At 34.8% G+C, this 21,184-nt stretch overlaps 3 protein-coding genes across 4 annotated transcripts; 2 read left to right on the top strand and 1 right to left on the bottom strand.

The window, feature by feature from the left end:
- Window positions 1-7,494: 7,494 nt before the first annotated feature.
- LOC111419377 (uncharacterized) lies at window positions 7,495-12,706 on the top strand. 2 transcript variants are annotated; one of them, XM_023052166.2, is made up of 8 exons: window positions 7,495-7,746; window positions 7,816-8,344; window positions 8,731-8,948; window positions 9,009-9,704; window positions 9,762-10,045; window positions 11,706-12,283; window positions 12,344-12,462; window positions 12,514-12,706. In XM_023052166.2, exons 1-8 carry the CDS (start codon window positions 7,642-7,644, stop codon window positions 12,667-12,669), a joined length of 2,685 nt encoding a protein of 894 aa, XP_022907934.2. In that variant the 5' UTR covers window positions 7,495-7,641; the 3' UTR covers window positions 12,670-12,706. The 2 variants fall into 2 exon arrangements, with proteins under 2 accessions (XP_022907934.2, XP_022907933.2); XM_023052165.2 differs by having other exon boundaries at window positions 7,496-7,746; window positions 11,706-12,462.
- Window positions 10,735-11,690, bottom strand: LOC111419378 (putative nuclease HARBI1). Its single transcript, XM_023052169.2, has 3 exons — window positions 11,347-11,690; window positions 11,005-11,288; window positions 10,735-10,943 (listed from the first exon to the last, which is right to left on the bottom strand). The coding sequence occupies exons 1-3, from the start codon at window positions 11,559-11,561 to the stop codon at window positions 10,735-10,737; spliced, it is 708 nt and encodes a 235-aa protein (XP_022907937.2). The 5' UTR covers window positions 11,562-11,690.
- A 5,203-nt stretch (window positions 12,707-17,909) lies between the features above and the next one.
- LOC139430884 (transcriptional regulator ATRX homolog) lies at window positions 17,910-20,084 on the top strand. The gene is made up of 2 exons (XM_071198335.1): window positions 17,910-18,186; window positions 19,078-20,084. The coding sequence occupies exons 1-2, from the start codon at window positions 17,910-17,912 to the stop codon at window positions 20,082-20,084; spliced, it is 1,284 nt and encodes a 427-aa protein (XP_071054436.1).
- Window positions 20,085-21,184: the final 1,100 nt, after the last annotated feature.

Below are 21,184 nucleotides of genomic sequence, written 5' to 3'. Positions count from 1 at the left end.
ATGTACAAATCCTTTGAACAGTTGACCTTTCGCATAATATCAAAGAGTGCGTTTCTGATCATTTGAACACACTCTTCCGTTTTTCTCTCTGTATTAGTAATTTATTGATCGAAACATGTCAGGTTGATTGGTTTGTACAGCTAGACGGAAACTGAAGGGGTCCGGAATTGTCGTACAAGAGGACTTAACAAGTAAACGCTTTAACTTACTTAAGCAAGCGCAATCAATTGTTGGACGAGGGAAGGCCTGGACTAGGGATGGCAGAGTCATGGTTGAATACAGAGGATCCGTTATGCAATTCAAGAATGCTGCTGATTTTTCTTCTGAAGGTTCGGTGGACTGTCTCTCGCTTGAGATTTTATGCGTATCCGGCGTAGAAAACATAATTAACTTTAAACTAGTTTTCATTTAGTAAGATATCATTTAGTGGTAAGACAAGATTTTCTTTTTTTCTCATCTTTTTTCTTCTTTCTTTTTTGAATACAGGTTATTATTATTATTATTTTTTTGTTATATTTTATTTTGCTTCCTGTTGTACTCGCGGAAACTATAATTTTCTTACATAAGTAATGCGCACGTTGGCGGAGATATAGTGTTGTAAGCAAGGTCGTATAAATTTACTTGTTTACTTTTATAAATACCTATATTATAGTTCTATGGTTAGAGTGCTAAAGTTTGGCAATCTCAATGTCAGATCGCTGGTGGCGCATTTCGACGAATTGAGTAGAGTCGTGGTCGACGGCAAGTATGACGTATTTGGAGTAAGTGAAACATGGTTGTCAGAACAGATTCCAAACGCTGCAATCACTATTCCGGGTTATAATGTTGTGAGACGTGATAGACAGACGAGGGGTGGAGGAGTGGCATTGTACCTGGCTCAGGGCCTGAAATATATCTGTGAGCTGGATATGGGGATTGTTGATAATGATGTTGAACAGGTCTGGGTCCGGTTGTTATTCAATTCATATGCATGTTCTTTTGGCTGCATTTATAGGTCCCCTGCCTCGAATGTATGTGCTTTTCTTGATAATTTATGCTCCACACTATGCTGCTTACAGGGTATTACCGACTATTTGTATTGCGCGGGCGATTTAAATATAAACATGCTGAATTTTAATAGCACATATACAGAGAGGTTTAATACGCTTTTAGAAGAGTTATCCCTTTCTCAGATGATAAATTCTCCTACCCGTATCACCACAAACTCGAGTTCCTTGATTGACTGTTTGATCACTAACAACCCGGACGGTTGTATTATCCAGGCAAGCATACCGATGCATATGTCAGACCACAATCTTGTTCAATGTGACATTACTATTTCTGATTCAAGGCCCATTCCGATTACCAAATTTTGTAGACCTATATCAAACATCGATGCCTATAGTCTGAAGGGTGACTTATCCCGGTTACCACTCTATGCAATCTATCATATAACTGATGTTAATCAGAAAGTACATTTTTTAAACACTCATCTTTTGGCACTTCTAGATTTTCATGCACCGGTTCGGTCACTCAGATTACATAGGCCATTTGCACCATGGTTAACGGACACAATAAAACTAATGATGTCGCTGAGGGATAGAGCCTTATCTCGATATAAAAGAACTAAATTAATAGCGCACTTCGACTACTACAAGTCCTTACGCAATTTAACGACTTCTGCAATACGACGAGAAAAGAAATCTTTCTTAAATAGTACATTTGTGACTAGTGATGTAAAGAGTAGTTGGCGGCTGTTATCCAAGTTGCAGATTGTCAACAGGTCCAAACCCACTGTTCCCGCACATTTAGATTATGTTGGAAATATTAATGATTATTTTGTGAATTCTGTTGGTTATGCTGATGTGGATGATGATTTGCTCACTTTTTATGGTACAAATATGCTTTACCCAAATTCCCATGAGAGATTTTCGTTTGGACTCAGTGACACCTCTTCGATCATTAAAATTTTAAATGGCATTAAATCAACATCTTCTGGCATAGACGAATTGAACATCACATTTATAAGAATGTGTCTCCCTGAAATATTGCCCTACATTGTACATATTATAAATACCTGTCTTAAACAGTCTATTTTCCCGGAAGCCTGGAAGATTGCTTTGGTAATGCCGTTGCCTAAAAAACCAAATCCAGCAGGTTTGGCGGACCTGCGTCCAATTAGTATCCTGCCAGTTATCTCAAAAGTCCTTGAAAGGTGCATGGAGGTCCAATTGCGTAAATATATTAGTGATCATAACATCTTGCCCACCTCTCAGTCTGGTTTTCGACCTAACCATAGCTGTACAACGGCTCTATTAAAGGTAACAGACGATATTATTAGAGCTCGTGATGGCGGTCTATGTGGGATACTTATACTGCTGGACTACAGTAAGGCCTTTGGTAAGGTTAACCATTCAATGCTTTTAGCTCTTCTGCGCTATGTTGGTCTGTCCGACTCAGCGGTTTTGCTTTTGGAACAATGTATCTTCATCATCACTGCCTGCGAGAGTGGGAGTGTCACAGGGGTCTATTCTGGCTCCTCTATTGTTTTCCTTGTATACATCCCAGTTGCCTAGGTATATTTTGTCGGTATATTTTTGGGTGGAGAGAGGCTGGTAGTGTACCCTGAGTCAAAAAATCTGGGTGTGCTTGTCGACAGCAATCTGCGATTCAGCAGTCATGTCACTGCTTGCGTGAAAAAGGCATATGGTGTTCTTAGATGCCTCTATCAACACCGACACATTTTAAATATAATTACAAAGAAACGTTTGTGCGAAACACTTGTTCTGTCAAATTTTGTGCATTGTGCTGCCATGTATGGTCCATGTTTAACTGGGTATGAACTTCATCGTATTCAAAGGGTTCAAAATAGCTGTCTTCGTTTTATGTATGGCGTTCGTAAGCGTGAAAATATTAGTCACACATTGGTTACTGCAAAATGGTTAAATATCAGAAACAAATTCAAACATCAGTTCTTGTGTCTTGTGCACAAGTTAATTACTACGGGGACTCCACCTTACTTATATAATAAAATCACCTATAGGACCGATGTTCATAACTTGAATCTTAGACACAAAAATACTATCGCCGTTCCTGCTCACAAGAAAGCTCTTTTTAGGTGCTCTTTTTCATATAATGTGGCCAAGGAGTATAATTCCTGTCCTCCTGAATTTAAAAATAAAAGTCTATCCGTTTTTAAAGTTAACTTGCGTAACACCTTGTTTCGGCTTCAGATAGGTCAACATAATCCTTATGCTGCCTCAGTGCTCTGACATTGGGTTGTTATCTATTTATTGGTTATATAGGGAATCATTTGAATTGATTAATTTAATTGCGGAAAACAATTGAAGATGTAATTATTAGTCATTCTCAACTCTAGGTTGAGTTGAACAGATGGCTTCCATCGCGATGGATGCCAATCTGGACTCCGCCTATTGGCCGCAGATTGTAATTAGTTTCACATATAGAATGAATTTTTCATTTATATTTGTTTTTTCTTTATATTATTGTTTAACTTTTTTATGTTGGTCGTTGCGGTCAATAAAGTACTATTATTATTATTATTATTCAAAAGAATTTAGAAATAAAACCAGTAGTAAAACATTTTTTTTGAATTTTATTTAGTTGTTATACTGGTTAGACCAGGGATCTACATATTCAAAAACAATCCTACAGCTTAACAGTAGTGTTTGCTTAATTATTTTTTTTTTCTGAGAAGTTATTGAATTTTCGAAGAACATCAGAGGGGCAAAAGAGTTTTAGAATATTTTCATCTAGCTAAATCAAATTTTCCGATGTACCTTCCACCTTCATACAAAAAATCGAGGCAAGAATTGAACGTGGCTGGTTACATTTAGTAACTTACAAGGGAAGTGTCACAACTGTGTCTCACCGATTTCGATGCAATTTGGTACAGTCATAGAATGGGCCAAAATAAGGTTCGCACATTTTTTTATACGTGCGGTAAAAGCCCCTGGGGCGAGTTATAGGGGTTGAAAGTTTGGAGAAAAAGTACGTTTTCACTTATATTTTGAAAACGAAAAGTGCTATCAAAATTTGGTAAATTGTAACTGATATTCATTTTAAAAGAGCTTTCTTTTGATGTGTCACACATATAGCAGAGGGTTAAAAAGGGCGAACTACCCCTATTTTTTTGGAATTATTTAAAAACCACCCTATCGATTTTGGCGGCATTAAGTATACTTCTAGTGCGTTCAAAAATATTAGTTAAGGGTTTTTTCCCATTCGCCCTAGATCAACCCCAGCGAAGTTACGGGGGTTAACATGTAAGCACTTTTCGTAAGAATGATGTGATAAAATTGTCAGGTATTTTGAAAATACTTTAAACAAAACCGTAAATTAGTCGCACAATAAAATGTTTAGTGTAAAATAAGGCATAATACACCATATAGGGGTTGTTGGGGTTATCCACCCCCTTAAAAATTAATTCTATCCCGGGCGTTATTTGTCGATTACGGCGAAATTTGGTACTGTGTTTGTTTTATATTTGAAGTAAAAATTTTTGAAAATGGTTATAAGGGTTACAAATTAGGGGTAGTTTTTTGTTTATACCTCGAAGATGAAAACTGCCATCGTAACTGTGGTATTGTTTTTTAAAAATCTATCTATCGATGTTCCACGAGGTAAACTACCCTCATTTTCTTTAAATAATAAATATAAAACTACTAGATAAATAAGATATTTTATTTATTTATGAGTTAAAAAGCAACTGACAAAAAAAATAGTTCAATATACCAAAGAAGTTTATTCTACATTACTAATTGACGTTTTTTATGTATTATATTAATTTTCAATATTAAATTTATTTTTATTCTACGTAGTGTTGGCAAAAATGAAAGTCGTGGAAAAAATGTTTTAAACATAATGATTTTTTACACCATGCACATGTTATGACCGCTATATCCCCACAGATATCACACGTTGGCTTCTCACTCGAAAAGCAAACTTCCACGGGATTTTCAAAATGGTCTGGTCTCTCCTCTATATAGCCACTTGCAAACCATGCGTATTTAAAAACATTTATAAACCGAGGGGAAGCCAACTGGTTATGCGTCAACGATTGCAATTTTAATATGTTATCCCTCTGATGTAAATTGACATCATACTGGTAAAGAATAATCTGATCAGAGAATCTTCTAATAAAATTTTTCCATATTCTGAAACCAAATACATCTAGGGGCTGTATTTGACCTGTTGTCCCTGCAGGTATAGATAAATGTTTAAAATTAGTACCTGATGGAGTTATTTCACTAATAACTTCAGGACAATGGCCACTCCAAGAATCTAATAATAATAATGATTTAGAACCAGTATTTGGAAAATATACATTTTGGAGCCAATTTTTCATGTGTTCTGAAGTTAACTTTCCAGATTTTGATGCCAAAACGTATATATTGTCTGCTTTAAACATTGTATTTGCTACCCTCGGTCCAAAGCTGCCAGAGGGTTCTTTTAAAACAATAAAAAGTGGAGAAAGAAGTTTCCCATCAGCAGATATTACGGGTTGAATTGTGTAACTGTGCGTTGTAGATGACACCGACTGGACCACACTTTCTACGGTTTTAACTCCTAAATCGCTTAATGTTCTTCCCGAATGGAATTCCAAGTTAAAACCGCTCTGATCCGAATTGTAGGTGTTTTCAGGTCCATATATTTGGATTTGTAGCTTTGCCTCTTTAACGAAATCTTTTGCTAAAGTTTTTACTCGATCAACATTTCCAATTTGTTTTTGGGATAGAAATTTTGTTATTTTTCGGCTTACTAACCGATTTGCTTTCTTAAAACGTTGCACCCAGCTATGAGATGCTTTGAACAGTTGAGGAGATAAATTCTTTTCATTTCTAGCTTGTATAGCCCATCTGCGTATATCAATATCATGTAGTGGCAATTTATTATCTACGGCGGCTCTCGCTTGATTAATTACAAATTCGGTAATTTCTGCTAATTTTTCTTTGTATGTCCCTCTTTCTTCAATATATTTAGACCATCTGTGCAATTGGGTCTTTGACGTTACTTTTCGGTATTTGTTTTTTACGGTTTCTAGTTTCAAATAACCTTTCTTCCCACTTGTCCAGTAATTTACCGCCTCTAATTTGTACTCGTAGTCGATGTCATCCTTCAATGGACAATGAGCATCAGTATCTTCTACAAACCTGTCAGTTGTATCCTGGTCTTCAATAATTTGCTGACCGTCATTGATGCCATTGGATGAATCGAAAATTAATACAGTTTCGTCTTCAATTTGCATATTGTAGTCTTCCATACTTTCCATTAAAATACGCTGTATATTTTCTTTTAAACTAACTTCTGCTTCATTTACAGGAGTCTGGGGAATATTCATAACAGTAAAAACTGTCATTAGCAAATTTAAAACGTTTATTGGGTTTATTGTAACCATTGCTTCTGTCAGTTGCTCTGAAACTAAAATCTACCCACTGGGCACACGTTCTTTTATACTAGAAAAAACTATTTTGAGAAATGACCTTTAGCAAGCGGCACTAAAAAAACAAATATTGTGCCAAAATTTTTTTGGTAGGTGTATTTTTGGCAACATTATGTAGAATAAAAATAAACTAATAAACTATATAAAACAAACACAGTACCAAATTTCGCCGTAATCAACAAGTAATGCCCGGGATAGAATTAATTTTTAAGGGGGTGGTTAACCCCAACCACCCCTAAATGGTGTATTATGCCTTATTTTACATTAAACATTTTATTGTGCGACTAATTTACGGTTTTGTTAAAGTATTTTCAAAATACCTGACAATTTTATCACATCATTCTTACGAAAAGTGGTTACATGTTAACCCCCGTAACTTCGCTGGGGATGATCTAGAGCGAATGGGAAAAAACCCTTAACTAATATTTTTGAACGTGCTGGAAGTATACTTAATGCCGCCAAAATCGATAGGGTGGTTTTTAAATAATTCCAAAAAAATAGGGGTAGTTCGCCCTTCTTAACCCTCTGGTATATGTGTGATACATCAAAAGAAAGCTCTTTTAAAATGAATATCAGTTACAATTTACCAAATTTTGATAGCACTTTTCATTTTTAAAATATAAGTGAAAACGTACTTTTTCTCCAAACTTTCAACCCCTATAACTCGCCCCAGGGGCTTTTACCGCACGTATAAAAAAATGTACGAACCTTATTTTGGCCCATTCTATGACTGTACCAAATTGCATCGAAATCGGTGAGACACAGTTGTGACACTTCCCTTGTTAGAAGGGAATATTGAAAGTACAAATAAGCTAGAAACGTGCTCTATTATTATATGGTGTTTATAGTCCTCGAGAAAAAAAAGTTAAACTAAAATTTTCCGTTATTTTTGAAGGTCCCCAGGTGAGTCGAAGTTGCTTATAGTTCTGCTCGAAGTGGTTATATAAGAAAGTAACCAAAAAAAATTTGCTAAAGAATGACTCCTGTAGTTTGGGAACGTCATTCAGATAATCCTGTATATTATTACGTGAAATGTCACAATTGACGGATAAATTTTTTAGTAATTATTAAAAATTGTACGTCCATCTATATTAGGAAAAATGAAGTAGGTCGTGATGAAACGCAGAAAACAATGGCGCTGAATTACAAATAGGTGCATTTAATGTACTGCCACTTTGCAAATGAGGCTGTGATGAGTGATGACCAATATCAAAAGAAGATTAAAAGATGCATACGACAGTGTTATCTTTTACGCGAACAAAACGTGGACCAACGACAACTATCTCTATCACAAAGCCAATCAGGTAACAATTCAATTTAATATTGAAACTTTCGTTTGATTAAGAGAATTTTTTAAACTGTCACCTTGACAGGAGCTATATGCCCGTTACGTAAAGATTCAGGAAACGTTCGCCGAAGAAGTAACACGACCGAGAACCGTTCGCGACAGCATACCCAATAGTAAATTGGCGCAGTACTCGAACTATAAGTACGACGAATCCAGGGAATTGTCATACACCCCTATCGGGCCGGACGTGGTATTTCATTATCCGTGCCAGTTGAAGCAAATGAACGCGAACGAACCATGGATGTTACCTGAAGTCGAACAGCTCTTCATCTGGCTAACTTATTCTCCTACTTTTAATTTGACGCAGTACATGGATCTTGCGGATTATAATCACACGGAAACTTATGATTTGGCGAGAAACTTCTGCAACGATGACGAAGATCTTCACGTGATCAATCCGAGGCGATACGAAGATTTCGAAAGGACACCAGGAAAACCACGGTTTACAAAATACGATTATTTATTTGAAATAGATTCAAAAATGATTGTACCACCTCCGGTTCTTAATTTTAATAGTTTTGAAGATATGACGGTTAAAATGAAATTTGATGTTGGTAAGTTAATTATCCTAAGAAAAGTAATCGTCTTTAAAAATGATTATTTTGCATATTGTATATAACTTGTTAATCATTTTTTATTTTTATGATGATGTGTAAAGTGCGTATTTGTTAGTTTTAAAAAGGATGATCAATCGATAGTTGAGACATTAGAAATGGAAGGCATCCACTAAATGTTTCATGATAATGGAAGTTTAGTTATACCCCTATATATTTATTTATTTACTCTGGTCAATATCGCTAATCTTTTTATAATACGATCTTAATGACCTTTTTATAAGGGGATATTCTCTTTTAAAGTAGCGACGAAGAATTGTTATGCATAATGTTATAAAGATTTTGTTTTATATAATGCTGTGCTACGTTTTTTTGTTAATATTTAGATGCAATCAAAAATATATGGAAAACAAATAGATGTGAAGAAATGGGTCCAAATAAAAAACTCCAAGTGTATAAATCTCCGTTTGATAACATCTTTATAGACGAGACATCATCTTCATCGCAAAAATTTCTTCATTACCCCGAATATTTTAACGTAGAGCGAAATCCATATCACTTTAATGAACTTCAAGAAAAGGCCAGCGATTTTCGGAATTTGCAGGTAAATATTTAATATTTCAAACCAGTTTTATTAAAAAAACAAATCGATTTTTACCATCAGAACTTAACAGACGTTTTAAAAAAAATTAAGGATAGCGATGTTATAACAACAGCCAATAGAAATACTAAAGTAACTTCTTCAATAGTTCCTATGCGATCAGAAACAGAATGTGCTGCAAATACCCCGGCTAGAAGATTATATTCGGATGTAGTTCAAGGAGTTGCATCTAACAACAAACCGTCAACATCGAAATCTCACGTAAATTTAGACAGTTCACCGCCTTTGGCACATACCTCTTCGTGTAAAGATATCCAATTTGGAAATTTAGATGAGGGAATATCTTCAACGAGTTCATACAAGTATATTCCGCCAAAAACGCGTCCTTCGTCGCCATCTACTAGTTGGTTAGATCAACTTAGAGGAAAACAAGATTCCAGGATGTTTTTAAAACACGACGATGGACGAAAAGCGGAATGTTCACAAACGAAAATTTCTAATTCTTCACATACCTCGTCTACGCAAACAAAATCGTTTCCTACGTCAAGTTTATTTTCGGAATCTTTATCGAATAGTCCAATTACTTGTTATAATAACTTTCCTAGCAGCGGTTATCCGAATTGTGTGCAAAATGCTTTCGGATCTAGCGATTATCAACCGAGCGATCTTCAAGCCGCTTTTCATGCCTTTCATAATCAGAACCTTCAAAACGCTTATCAAGGAAATTATTTTGGAAATACCCCATATCAATATCCACAGGTAAAAAATTTAATAAAAATAATTTTTTGGTTTACATCTATTTATTATTTTTAATAGGGCAATTTATATTGTAACAATTTTACAACTGGGAATTACCCTTCGAATCATTATTCATATCCGACGACATCCTTTCCAAATCCGCTAACCACAACTGCGGCAGCAGCAAGAAGTTTTGTCCAACAACAGCAGCAACAACAACAACAGCAACAAAATCAGAATAGTTTGCATTATAATTCGGGTCAATGGGTTATTAATCAGATTCGTTCACCATCGGTTTTTAATGTTGCCCATTTTCCACCTCAACCTTATTTTTTATTACCTTCGCATTTTCCAAAACAAAGGTAAGAAATTAATTTATATAATAACTAACATTAATGCCCGTTTGCACCGTTTTTGAGTTAAGCTTTGCTTAACTAAGCGTCCCTTAATTTTTAAGCCAAGCTTTAAATGTAATCCGTTGCACCGCAATATATTTAAGAAAGTTTAGTAAAGCAAAAATAAACTCGGCAACAACGCACTAAATCGGTGAAAATGGGAAACTGTATTACCGATAATCGATAATTAATCTTTTATAAATGTTATATAATAATGTTGATATTTTATAATAGACGGTTAAAGTAATTTATCATCTCATTTCTTCTGACATTTCCTTGAATATTATCGCCATTAATTACTTCTGGTATATTTCCTACTTGAATTAGATTTTCAAATTCATCTGCATTTATATCAGGTTCCGGGGGTTCTTCTTCATGCATACTAATACTTATATTATGTAGTACTGCTGATGCTACAATTACAGCGTAAGCAGTGGCTAATTTTAACCTAATGCCATATGCTAATATGGGAAATCGCCTTTTCCATACACCAAACAAGCGTTCAACAGTGTTTCGTGTTGTGATATGGGCCTTATTGTACAATTTTTCTGCTGCAGTTTCTGGATTTTGTAATGGTGTTAGCAGATATTTACCTACACCATAACCACTAGCACCTATAACATGGTAATTATGTTAATGGTTCAAGGAATATCATTTTACAATTTACCTAGAATAATTCCATTTCTAAATTCTCCACCTTCTAGCCTAGCACGTATTCTACTATTTGAATAAATAGTCATGTCATGTGTTGATCCTGGCCATCGTGCTACAATATCTTGCACCTTAAGGTCAGAATCTCCCACAACTTGGACATTTATAGAGAAATAGCCTTTCCTGTTTCTGAATATCTCACCATCTTCTCCTCCTAGAATATATTATTTATTTATTTAGTTAAGGTTCTTTTTTATTGAATTATGTCAATATACCTGGAGATTGTATCTTTATGTGGGTGCCATCAATGCATCCTACAATACTTGGAAATAATGCAATATTATAAAAATCTCTTTGTATTTTTTGAATATTATTTTCTGTTGGCATTTTTATGTAAGCATGAGATAGACTAGCTAATGCAATTGAAACATTTTTAATAATTCTTGATGATGTAGAAACATGAATCCCCATAAAATCTGATATGGTTGATAAATGTCCACCTGTAGCATAAAAACGTAGACATGTTAATAATTGGTCCATAGGGCTTAAGCTGTTATTTCTACAAAAAGAATCAATAATTAATTACATATTTATTATTTACATAATATTTTACGTACATGTCTGTAGGATATTCAAGCTTTTCTTCAATTAGTGGTAAAATGTTTAAAACAGTATTCTTTGTTAAACGAAATCGTTGAAAAAATGTAAGGTTATCCAAATCTTCAAAATGATTGCGCCGTAGATATATCCGTTTAGGAAATCCATAATCAACAATCTCTAATATTTCTGCATCATTTCCAAACATATCTTCATCGTCGTCAAAAATATCCATGTTTTCACAATTTTCACGTGGTGCAAACGGGCATTAGAATAATAAAGTACTGAGAAAACAGCTTACAACCACGTCATATACTTTAAAATAAATAAAATAATGTATAATGTTAATTAAAGAAGGTAATACAAACTTTTTTTACAGATGGTTACATTATATGAGACAACCACCAACACCTCAGGCCTACCAATTAAACGCAACGACTCCACCTCACCCGCCTTCCTCGAATCAGCAACCTCAAGCGGTACCGGTATCGCAGATGCAACAACAAGTTTCACCACAAACCATACAACAATTACAACAAAATTGGAGTGGAGTCGTTCAACAAAGTCATCAACAATCGAACCAAACGAGTCAATCGGTTTTTAAAACGACATCAACCCAACACATCGTTGCCGCAAGCTACAATGCATTCGAAGGTTCGTCTTCGAGTATGCATAATTTAGATTTGTCGACGAAACAAAAGTTGAAAAGTAGAAAAATAAATTCTCAAGTGAATTTGGCTTTTAAAACGGTTAGGAGTAAATCGCCGGATGTTAAATCGAGTTCGACTACCTCGAAACGATCGTCGATTACTTCGGAGGGTTCTTGTGCTGGTGAGGTATTAGATAGTAGTAATAATAATGGGAATTTGATGAAGGTTTCTCAAGAACAACAACAGAAGCAAAGGGTAGAAAAAGATGTTGGGATGATAGTGGCAGATGATTCAAATAAAGGAAAGGGTATTATTATTCAAAAGAATTCTTCTGAGGGAAAGAAAATATTTTCGAATTCTTCAACAGTGATGACGAGAGATTACGAGAGTGAAATTCATTCTTTACCGGTTACAGCGACAGCGTCTGAAGAATTGGAGAGACAAGCACTTGATGAGTATGAATCGTCAAATGAAAGTTTTTACAAAGTAATTTTTTTTATGTTTTAAATTATTTTATTAAAACTAAATAATATTTAGGAATTGGAACGTCAAGCTGAGGAACAATACGAAGACTCGGAAAACCGGTTCGGCCCCCCGAATGATTTAGAATTCGACAATAAGTCTTTTTTCGGGGGGCTTTGCGCCAATTATTACTACTTGATGATGGTTTGCTATATTTATCACTATGCTTAAGGTGTAATATTCAACGTATTATTTTGTCTATTTTCGGTGTAAGTTTTTCATTTTCATTTTTGTTTTGAATTATTTTTTGTGTGCATTATTCTGTAATGCAAAAAAAAACGATAATCGTAAGGACCATGACCGAAAGATATTCATCGATTCACAAATAATAAGGATACGAAAACAATATATTTTAATGCGTTTACGGTATTATAAGGTAAGTAATTATTTTTTGAATACTTTTGTTTTTTAATAAATTACGATTTAATATTAAAATAAATATGTATTGAGTAGCATATTTATTATATAAAATAAATTTAATAAATTTTATATGCAATTGAAAATGTTGTTTCCAATTTCAGAAGTATTAAACTTAGCGAGCACAAATAATTTTATTATAATTAATTGATATTTTTATGATTTCATCGCTTTCATTAATAAAATTGTTTACGTGCTCCGTACTAGTTAAAGCTAACAATTTTATTTATGTAGGTTTACCAGTTTATAAAGTCTGATTTATTAAACATATTTTTAAGTTGAAATAATAATATTGATTTTTTAATGAATATCACGGAAACGGTCTATATGCGTTGTAGTGGTGTAATTTTTTATGTAGTTATTGATGTATATTAATTTAAAACGACGTGTTTACTTTTTTATGGAATTTTGTTTTATTATTATTTTTGTTTCTATTTATTTCTAATCTGTCTGTAAGTACTGACGAAAATATAGACAATTTAGAAAATTTGGACGACTCAACAGATAGTATATGTACGGTAGTTCCAAATAAAACAAAACACACCAAAGTTGCCGCCTTAAACAATAAAACTATATTTAGAATGCTCAACAAAATTAAAGAGTTAGAAAACCAAATCCTCAACCTAAGAGTACAAATTACAAAAATGAATAAACGGAAAAATCAATCAAAGTTTAAGTACTGTTTCAATAAAACTCGCGAGTCGGTACAATCAACAGTGAAAAATAACTCGGCGGTCGAAGATCCATCGAACAAGGCGTCAACCAATACCAGACGGCAACAGCTGCCTTATCATGGCACGGAGGTACGGAAGTCGGTACGAAACATAGACGAAACTAGGGTACCAAATTCGCCCTGCATTGCCCCAGAAGATAGCAAAGGGAGAATATTGCTACTAAGTGACAGCCACGGTCGCGATGGTGGCAGGATTCTAGCGCAATATTTAAACAACGATATAAATAAAAAATACGAAGTTTGCAATATATGCAAACCAAACGCGACGATGGCAAATGTAATACAAGATGTTCAATTGTTATGTGAAAATTTTAATAGGAATGATTATGTTATAATTATGGCAGGCTGCAATGATATTCTTCAAGATAAAATATTTACTGATGATATTTATCTTAAACTTAGAGTAATTAAAGAGAAATGTAATCTTATTTTCATTGCTGTACCTTTCTGGGACAAAAACCCACAATATGTAAAAAGATGTTTGACTTTAATTGTAAAATTAGTAAATTCTTGAAATCAATAGATTATACGGGAAACAGCTTTCTGAAAGTCAATGGGTTTCTTAAAACATTAGACAAAACTAGGCATGGCCTTCATTTAAATATGAGAGGGAAATGGAAATTGTATGATTTTGTGGCTAAACGGGTATTATTGATATCTGGTTCGGGTTTAAATTTTCACCCACACCGCGTAGAGAACAATTTGTAGCAAAAAACCCTATATTAAATATACTGTACACAAATATTCGAGGCATTGGTAGTGGAATGGGGATGCTTGAGGGATACATTCAGGATAAAGATTTTAAAGTTTTGTGCCTTACTGAGACTTGGCTAAAAGAGTATGAAAGCGTAAATGTTTCAATATCTGCGCTGTATCCTTGTTCTTGTTACAGTCGTCGGGTGCATATTCGTGGAGGTTGCATGATATTAGTGAGAAATGATATACCTTGTAAGAATCTTGATAGGCTGGTCTGCACTTCAATTGAAAAACATTTTGAAATTAGTGGAATAAAAATTCTAGACCTAGATATAGTCATACTTACTATATACAGATCGCCAAGTGGTGATATTGATGTTTTTGTTGAGAAGTTAGACCATGCATTGTCTTTCTTTCCTGCTTCTCAGAGAGTCATCGTTACGGGTGACTTTAATGTATGGTTTGGTACTGATAGGCACGATACGTGCTTGGTACTTGAATGTTTCAATACTTTCGGCTTTATCCCATTGATTGAAACGGCAACACGTGGAAAAAATTGTATAGATAACATTTTTATTAATTTTGACTCCACATGTGTTGAAGCAGTAGTAAGTGACCAGGTGCACACTAAATCAGGAGTCACGGTTGAATAAAATTACTTGTAGGCCTATGACGGAGAGAGGCAAATTTGTCTTTTATGAATCTGTGTCAAATATTGACTGGGACTTTGTTTCCTACAATGACTTGGATATTGACAAAAAGTTTCAAATGTTTTTGAGCGCTGTACTGGAGGGCTTTGAAATGGCTTTTCCCGTGAAACAGGTTGGTGAGAAACAGCTGGGGTCCTCTGATAACTGGTTTACTCCTGAACTATGTATGCTACGCAATAGGCTAAATGTTCTCAATACAATTTATAAAGTAATAAATACTAACGAAGTAAAAAATATGAGAAATATAGTCCATGCTCAATATAATAAAAATAAAGTAGCTAAAATAGAATATAATGATAGACTTATCAAGGAGTCTCAATGTTCAGGGAAAATAATGTGGCAAATTATTAATCAAAATCGGCCCAACACCCTTAATAAAATTAAAGCCGAATTTGACCCTAACGAAGTTAATGATTTTTTTCTAAATGTACCCGTTGATATAATTAATAACTTAAATAGCTCCTATTTAGAAAATAAATTTACTTATTTTCTTAATAAAATTGACGCAAAACATTGTAGTTTTTCATTTGGGAAAGCATCTTTTATTGAGGTACGTGACATTATTGATTCTCTTAAGCCAAAGTCAACTAAAGATATATATGGCCTAAGTGTAAAATTAATTAAACAAGTTAAAAATTTAATAATTGAACCTCTTACTAAACTTATTAATTTTGCTATATGTGAAGGAGTATTTCCAAATGCTTTGAAAACAGGTTTAATAGTTCCCGTCTTTAAAAAGGGAAGTCCTGACCAGTTAGAGAATTTTAGGCCAATCTCACTCTTGCCGGTGTTCTCGAAGATATTTGAAAGGGTGCTGAGCAGTAGGATTGCTGATTACTTTGAGGGTAATTCCCTGTTTGCTGCCACACAATACGGATTTCGTAAGGGTAAATGCACATCTGAGGCAATAGCTGACTTTGTTGAAAGAACTGTTGAATGCTTTGAACAGGGGCAGTATCTTGTTGGAAGTTTTTGTGATTTGAGTAAAGCTTTCGACTGTGTACAACATGACCTTTTGATTGAAAAATTAAATAAATATAATTTTGATAATCTCAGTTTGAAACTAATCAAATCTTATCTTACAGGTAGAACTCAAACTGTTAAATGTGGAAATAGCTTTTCAGAAAAGAAATTAATAACCGTGGGTGTCCCACAAGGGTCAATTCTGGGACCGTTATTATTCTTAATTTATATCAATGATCTTGCTCAAAATATAAGTCAGTCGGATGTAATAATGTACGCCGATGACACAACCATAATAAACTTTGGAAATAACCATGAAATGACACAGTCGAAGGCGCATACTGCACTAAATAATGCCGAAATGTGGTTTACGTCGAACAAACTGAAACTAAATACTGAAAAGACAACAGTTACTGCTTTTTCAATGCGGTCTACCTTGAATTCTGATTGTGTTAAATTTCTAGGCGTTTATCTGGATCCTAAATTAACTTGGGACAAACATATCCAATATGTATTTAATAAACTATCTAGTAGTATATATCTGCTTCGTCTCTTAAGCAATAATGTGTCAAAACAAGTATTAAAATGTGCGTATTTTTCGCTGTGTCAAAGTATAATGACATATGCACTCCTGGTTTGGGGGGGTGCCTCAAGCTGCGATAGAATATTTCGACTTCAGAGAAGAGCAATAAGAATTTTAGACAACTTAAAATACAGAGATGATTGTCGTAACTCTTTCATAAAGCAAAAAATTTTAACCTTCCCGGGATTGTACATCCTGGAATGTGTGATCTATGTCAGGCAAAACCTTCACAAGTGTGTTACTCAAAATAGTGTGCACGGATATGAAACTAGGAATGGAGCACACTTGATACCTAATTTCTGCAGGCTTACCAGAAGTCAACGCCATTTTAATTTTGTGGCAATAAAATTTTTTAATAAAATTCCTGCAGAAGTTACAAGGCTATCACATAGGCTTTTTAAACTAAAAATGAAATCTTTTCTTATTCAGAGGGCTTATTATTCGTGCCTCGAGTATTGGGATGATGTTGTAAATGTGGGTGATTTTGAACCTGTTATTAAAATTAATTAACGATCAGTTGTTATGCTGTGTTTGTTACGCCGTAGATTGTTTGTTTTATTTCAAGTAGTTTTTAACATGTATTGTTTAATATGAATTATGACAAGTGTGACATATTATAATGTATTGTATACTGAAATATCGAGCATGAATAAAAATTATTATTATAATTATTATTATTATTATAAAAATGTTTTGATGCAATTACAATATCTAGATTACTAAATTGTGGTAACATTAAATTTATTAAGATATTTGTTTATGGTTCATACGGTTATGATTTGAAAGTGAGGAAAACGAGGAAGACTTGATAACAATCCTTAAAAAGTTAAATGTTGTAAGCAATGGTGATGTTGTTAATATATTTGTATTTTTATAAGGTAAGCTGGGGCAACTGGGCCCAGGGGGTAAGTGGGCCATGAGTCTGTCAATGTCTAACCTGCTGCCACGGAATATTCAAACAGTTGGCAACGTTGTGTCAACCGTCGACTTGCCGGTACAACGAATATAACCTCGTTTTTCTATGCGGCATGCACGTGAGTGCGTTCTGAATTTAATGCATATATTTTGGTCTGACAACGTGCTGCAGTAGTGCATTTGTGTGGTCCTGATTTGAGCAATGTAAGTATTGATAAATTAACTTATAGATGTAATAATAAAATACGTTTAAAACGAGTGGCAAGCATGAGTGGCTGGATCCAACTGGATCCTTGGGTTCCAGTTACCCCGAATATTGGAAGTAATTACTTACACTTTTAGAAATAAATTTCGACATGTTTCTTCTTTCTTTTACAGACATTAACGTTTCAACATGGTGAGAACGTACGTTCGAAAAACTGAGAAAGGTGCAGGGTCCGCTTACACGGTAGAAGATTTCCAGCGTGCGATTGATGATGTAAGAAATGGCAACAAAACAACCAGAGGTGCAGCACTGTTCTACAACATACCAAGGAGCACACTGAAACATCATGTGTTAGGAACGAGGGGAAAGGGTTCCACATCGAAGGAAGGCAGAGGAGGCGGAGGTGTAACTTCGTACCGAACTGCCGTCAACTGCCGAAGAAGAAGAAATTGCCAATTGCATCAAGGTAATGGAAAAGCATGGATTTGGTCTGTCGCGAGAAGATGTACTGGATTTAGTACAAATGTACATTAGACAGAATAATTTGCCAACAAGATTCAAAGACCAACAACCTGGAACCGACTGATTCATCTCTTTCAAGAAAAGGCAACATTTGTCTATCAAAAAACCCCAAAGTATCGAATACGTTCGGTGTGACCAAGTTAACCCTTGGGTCATCTACGACTTTTTTGACAAGTTGGAACACCTCATGAAAGACTTAAAACTTGAAGGAAAGCCAGGACAGATATTCAATTGTGATGAAACGTCATTTTGCCATGACCCTTCTAAAACCAAAATTGTTGGGGCCATTTGGTGCGCGATGTCAGCGCAAAACTAGTTCTTCTGGGCGCAAAAATACTTCTGTGTTGCTTTGTTGTTCCGCTGATGGAAGAACTCTTCCATTGCTTTGCGCTTTGTTTGTCAAGTTTGTCATGGAAAATTGGATAAACGAAGAATTGGCCACACAAACTGCTGTTTCAGTAACTGAGCGTGGGTGGATGGAGACAACCTTATTCTACAACTGGTTTAGAGATGTTTTCCTTAGAAATATTGGTAGAGAAAGACCTGTAATTTTAATTTATGATGGGCCGTGACCCACATTTCCGTAAAGTTGATCCAACTAGCACGGGCAAATGACATCATTATCATGAAGCTGCCACCACACACAACACATGTTCTACAACCCCTCGATGTTGCCATTTTTAAAGGCTTGAAAACGGCATGGGACAAGGCATTGTGCAAATGGCAACGGCAGAATCCGCGGAAAAAAATTCCCAAAGCTGAATTCACAACCATCCTAACAAAGCTTAGCGGCGAAATTCTTGAAGAAAGCATAAAAACGGATTCAAAGCAACAGGAATATACGATCCATGCAAAGATGTTCCAAATCGGGAAGCTATTCCGGTTTCAGTTTTTAAACCTGAAGATTTAAAAAAATACAGGAAGAAATCACCTGCGCCGTCAGATACACAAGTTGAAGCCACTTTGTCCACATCTTCCGCACAAGACAGTGAGGTACCAGTGACGTCAACTGAGCAACAAACTAACATAGCTTCTACCTCACATCCACAAGTTCTATTAAATGAACAGCCGAGTACATCCAAGGCTTTTTTTAATGTACCAGCAGAAACACAAAACCATGAAGATGAACAACCGAACACGTACACAAATGAACCAACAAATCTCAGGAATGATGAAAACTCAAAAGAGTTGGAAACACCGATACGAAAAAGTTTTGAAGACGTTCTTCTAGATTTGTCCAAGAAAGACACAAAAGCAAACCCGGAACGAAAACGCAAGAGGCTGGTGACTAATTGTGAGATAATAACAACAGCGGGATATTTGCAGAAGAAGGAACAAGACGAACTTGAGAAACAAGAAAATTTGAGGAAGAAGAAACAGAAACAGGCCGAAAGAGGAACTAGAAAAAAACAGAAGAATCTTAAGAAAAGGAAAACAAATTCTGAGAAGAAGAATGAAGAACATTCAAGTAATGAGGAAAGTAATTATTCTCTACATGAAAGTGATGATAGCTTGGAGTTGTCCGACTCCGAGAAAGAAACCAACGCGGACAATTTGAGTCCTGATGATTTTGCTGTATTTAAAGTTTTTGGAAAAGATAAGGTTTCTTTCCGAGTGTATGTTGGAAGAATTCAAGAAGCTGATGACAATGGTTATCAAGTAAAATTTTTCAAAAGACGTGGCCACAATATGCAATTTACTGAAACAGAAGAAGAGTCGTATGTTCAACAAAGTGAACTTTGTAGAAAATTATCAGAGCCTCTAAAACACACCTCATCGCGCTACAATAATATGTTGCATTTTAGTACCTATTTGGAAGATTTAACGAATCTGTTAAATTAATATGTTAGCACTTACTGATTTGTTTTAAGGGGAAGCCAATCGTTCTGTTAAAAACTCAGAAAAAGCAATACTTATGTTTAGTTTCAAAGTAATTTATGTAAGTTTACATAAACAAATTAAGTAAGTTTTTGTTGAAGTTGTGTTGAAGTTTATGACTTAATAAAGCATTATTATGACACTTTTTGTTACATTTCTTAGTTAACAAATGATGTTTATCTATTTGCAACACCCCTAAAAAGCCTACCATGAAACAAAATCTGAAATTTTTGATATGGTACCGAAAATAGACACGTCCTAAAACAGGCCCAGCTACCTCAGATTGAATTGTATTATCTTGCTTATGGAATAGACAGGTGGGGTCCAGTCGCCCCACTCTACGGGGGTAACTGGGCCCAGGAGCGCCAAAAACATAAAATAATTATTTTTCTCGTTGGCATCTTGAATTATCAATGTTAAACATGCGGATATCTTAAAGAAATACTTCTTTAAGATCCGTACGTATTCAGAAGTTCATTTTAACAATTCTTCTTCGAATCAAACGAGTGCAAATTTATGAACGACATTGGCATGTTGTAAAATCATGACCCAGTTACCCCAGCTTACCTTATTTGTTCTTCTGTTTTGAAAATGTACATTTAATACGTCGCGTCGTTAAAAGTCAGAATGATGAGGTCTTGTGTTAGTGCAAAACTAGAACTAACACTAAACCTAGAACTAGAAACATTCGGATTTAAACTCGAAACTTACTAAGTACTTAAAGTAAGTAGGTACGCCCTTGTTTCTATGGAAATATATTTTTGTATACCTATTGCATTTTAAGTCCTAAATCAAGTAATCCACTTAATCCCTAAATCTAGAGAAATTGAACGATTTAAGAAAGAAAGACGAATGTAGACGAGAAAGTTAGACACTACTGAATAATCGTGATTTTTTTATAATCATTATATTCATATGCAATCAAAATTCAATTTAATTCTTGATATAGTTTTTATATATAATTTACGATGTGCTAATTGCTAGATCATCATTCATCAGTTGGCGGAGAGAAAGTTTAGATGTATAGCTTTCCAGCACAGAAATAGGAGATCAAATCTTCGGTT

Source organism: Onthophagus taurus, chromosome 7 (assembly GCF_036711975.1).
Source record: "Onthophagus taurus isolate NC chromosome 7, IU_Otau_3.0, whole genome shotgun sequence".
In the NCBI taxonomy this organism is placed as follows: Eukaryota; Metazoa; Arthropoda; class Insecta; order Coleoptera; family Scarabaeidae; genus Onthophagus; species Onthophagus taurus.
This window is presented reverse-complemented; position numbering and strand designations above follow the sequence as displayed.

What these genes read in the sequence shown, in the direction of transcription:
- LOC111419377 (XM_023052165.2), top strand. Translation starts at nt 7,642, where the DNA reads ATGACCAATATCAAAAGAAGATTAAAAGATGCATACGACAGTGTTATC. An exon ending in TAAAATGAAATTTGATGTTG is followed by an intron (nt 8,345 to 8,730) that starts GTAAGTTAATTA and finishes GTTAATATTTAG; the next exon opens with ATGCAATCAAAAATATATGG. An exon ending in TCGCATTTTCCAAAACAAAG is followed by an intron (nt 10,046 to 11,705) that starts GTAAGAAATTAA and finishes CTTTTTTTACAG; the next exon opens with ATGGTTACATTATATGAGAC.
- LOC111419378 (XM_023052169.2), bottom strand. Translation starts at nt 11,561, where the DNA reads ATGGATATTTTTGACGACGATGAAGATATGTTTGGAAATGATGCAGAA. An exon ending in CTTGAATATCCTACAGACAT is followed by an intron (nt 11,289 to 11,346) that starts GTACGTAAAATA and finishes TTCTTTTTGTAG; the next exon opens with AAATAACAGCTTAAGCCCTA. An exon ending in CATAAAGATACAATCTCCAG is followed by an intron (nt 10,944 to 11,004) that starts GTATATTGACAT and finishes AATATATTCTAG; the next exon opens with GAGGAGAAGATGGTGAGATA.
- LOC139430884 (XM_071198335.1), top strand. Translation starts at nt 17,910, where the DNA reads ATGGTGAGAACGTACGTTCGAAAAACTGAGAAAGGTGCAGGGTCCGCT. An exon ending in AAATTGCCAATTGCATCAAG is followed by an intron (nt 18,187 to 19,077) that starts GTAATGGAAAAG and finishes TCAAAGCAACAG; the next exon opens with GAATATACGATCCATGCAAA.